The 2,804-nt window shown below is 38.8% G+C and overlaps 1 protein-coding gene across 1 annotated transcript; it reads right to left on the bottom strand.

Moving 5' to 3' along the window:
- Nucleotides 1-757: 757 nt before the first annotated feature.
- LOC124160193 (SPRY domain-containing protein 7) lies at nucleotides 758-2,262 on the bottom strand. The gene is made up of 5 exons (XM_046535967.1): nucleotides 1,995-2,262; nucleotides 1,667-1,783; nucleotides 1,414-1,574; nucleotides 1,235-1,337; nucleotides 758-1,145 (listed from the first exon to the last, which is right to left on the bottom strand). Exons 1-5 carry the CDS (start codon nucleotides 2,095-2,097, stop codon nucleotides 1,048-1,050), a joined length of 582 nt encoding a protein of 193 aa, XP_046391923.1. The 5' UTR covers nucleotides 2,098-2,262; the 3' UTR covers nucleotides 758-1,047.
- Between the last annotated feature and the right edge of the window lie 542 nt (nucleotides 2,263-2,804).

The following is a 2,804-nucleotide window of genomic DNA, read 5'->3' as shown; positions in this document are numbered from 1 at the left end:
GGAATTGAAAATCTCATAACTAGTTACAAGGAATGGATGTATTCATTACCCGGCTAATGCTATTCAGGAGATAACAATGTGTCTTCAGTAGATCAAGTACTCTGTGGCTAGTCTGTGTTTCTAAGTTAGATATTCATCTCCCCTTCAAAGTATGATGCTGAATTCAAACCATGAACTGTTGATAACCATGAAGCTCCTCATGAAGGAGTGGATTATGTAATTAAACGTAATGGATGGAAAAGGAGTATATACCATATTTATCTTAATATTGTCTACCCCTTTTTTTCAAAACTGCCCATGGTAAAAGTAAAGGGGGGACTATATTCAAAGGCATTTTTAAATTTTCTTCCCGAAACTGAAGCCTCAAATTAGGGGGGGGGGACTATATTCAGAGAAATATGTATATTCTGCTACTTCGATGTAACGAATTCTGGGAATTGATTATTGATGCATGGAAGGTAACTACTGCAGTCACAGCAGGACCAAAGCCTCATCTGCTATTCCTGGGGTCTTGTGTTTGAGTTTTGCAGTACATTTTTCACTACTCAGACCATGGTTGTACGTTAGTTCCTGCTGATTTGGTCTCGGGAAAGCTGCATGATAGCTGGCAAGACGAAAACACCCACTATGGGAAACATCACTCTTAAATTGGCCAGTAGACTGCAGGGCAGAGGTCCATAGAATATAGGAGTGATATCATCTGAATAAAATATTTTTCTAACTTATAAAATGTTATTTATTAATAACTAAAGAAACAAATGTTGTTATAATTTTACTTAAGCCAACATGTAATAAGAGTACAGGACAATATTTTCATAACATTAATGTTTCCCTTGGGCTCCATCCCCTTCCAAAGCTAGAATTCATTTCAAAATGACACGGCAAGGGGTGTTAATGTAAGGAAACAGTTTGCATTGTTAAGGGTCAGGCAAATGATTTTTCTCCCCCACACGAATCTTCATTCACTGTTCTTTAAGTACTACACGGTACAATTGCAGGGCAATCAGATCCACGTCATTGAGAAGTGTGTATGTAATCGTATAATATTCATAGGAGAGATTGTTCTATAAGAATCTTCTCAAATCCCATTGGCATAGGATGATGGAAATTATCCAATACGATATCCAATATTGCACCATCATCCACTGAAAATAAATCGGAAAATTTTAGTCAGATAGTCCCAACCTAAATTTAGTAAATCGATTTCAGACACTGAAGTAACTATTACACCAACCGTATAAAGCCGGATAAACGGTGCCACGGATGCCAGTAATTGGATTGTTGATAGGCTTCCCATTTAAGAAAAAATTCAGTTCTATGTGGTCGTACGAAATTCCCTGAAACGTGATAATGATTAATAATGAGGGAAAAGGAGTAAATTCTCGAAAAGGGCTACAAGAAGGGATAACATACCAACACATCTCCCTCTTGAATTGTTTCCGAAATTTTCTTCAATTCTTCTTTTCCATGCCTCATAGTGGAATCCGAGCAAAGGACCCATGATTCTTGATCATTGCCACCGGGGGCAGAATTTAAATCTGCATTCTCCGTAGCAATTCCCACTCCCCATATGCCTGAGGAAATGGAAAGTATTTCAACAATATTAACTCCCTAGAATAGTCACGACACATTATTGACGTAGCCTTCCCACACTGTTGATACTCACCTGATTGCTGAACTTTGACTTCAAAGTACGACTTGCTTTGGACCAGCGGTGCACTTGCTAAGGCCCCACCGGTACCGCATATACGATGACCATTTTTTACTATTACAACTTCGTGGCCTGGAATAGTAATGAGGATGATGTCAGATAAAGCTATATTACCGGTCTTACCAGTAAATTTGATATCACACTCCGGAGCTAGTGTTACGCCAAGTCATTAGTTTCGAATGACACACTAATCGATCGGTAAAACTTCGCAACGTTAAATCCGAATCATGCATTCCATAATTATCTTCGAAGTATGCGCTTGAAAAATCACATTTAAACCTACCCATATGTGTATTATCAAGTAGTATAGGGTTGATTTCCTTTCGGGGAGCACTGGCACTGGTGAAACCAAGTCCATCAAAACAATTCCTTATGCAGCAAAACATTGTTCGCGATCTTATAAACTTAGGGATCACATGTCATTTAAAACTGGGACTATGAATGTTGCTATCACTATTTGCTTAAGTGATAGCGCAATTACTCAACATATTCAGTTGCTTATAGCTGCTAACGTTCACTGACACATTCTGACAGCTCCATAATCCACTTTTGTTGATGTCGCCATTTTGATAACTTTGTAGCTCTGGCGGACAAAACACGAACTATAAGTAGAATGAATGCCTGTGGGCGTGAGATTTGTTGATTTGTAAGGTTGTCAGAACTCTTCTCTCTTTGTTTTGTTGACTTCTGGGTTTTGTACTTATCAATGCTTATATTTCGTAATCATATTTTGCAGTGATTGAAAACGTAAAACTCCAGAAGTACCAATCCAGCCGATTGCAAGGCTCACCTGGGCTGAAATGGTTAGGGATGATGCTTGTGGTCTCCGGATAAACAGCAATCATCCCGATGTTTCAACGCCCAGATGATATGATGGCCACCTGACGTAGAGAAATCAATATTTCATCAGTAATTTCTTCGAATTGCCAGCACCATGCTCAGTAGGTTAACCTTTGTTGTCCTTACGACTACTGACGTGGCTTTAACAAAAGGGTTCGACTTATTTCTCTGTTTGGTGGGTGACCAGTCGATAATTAACTATTTAATTGGGGTTTTGATCTCACTGATCTTGTTGAAAACGCGAGCTTAAATC

This window comes from Ischnura elegans, chromosome 6 (genome assembly GCF_921293095.1).
Source record: "Ischnura elegans chromosome 6, ioIscEleg1.1, whole genome shotgun sequence".
NCBI lineage: Eukaryota > Metazoa > Arthropoda > Insecta > Odonata > Coenagrionidae > Ischnura > Ischnura elegans.
Note: the sequence above shows the minus strand (reverse complement) of the source record. Positions and strands in the feature narration are given on the sequence as shown.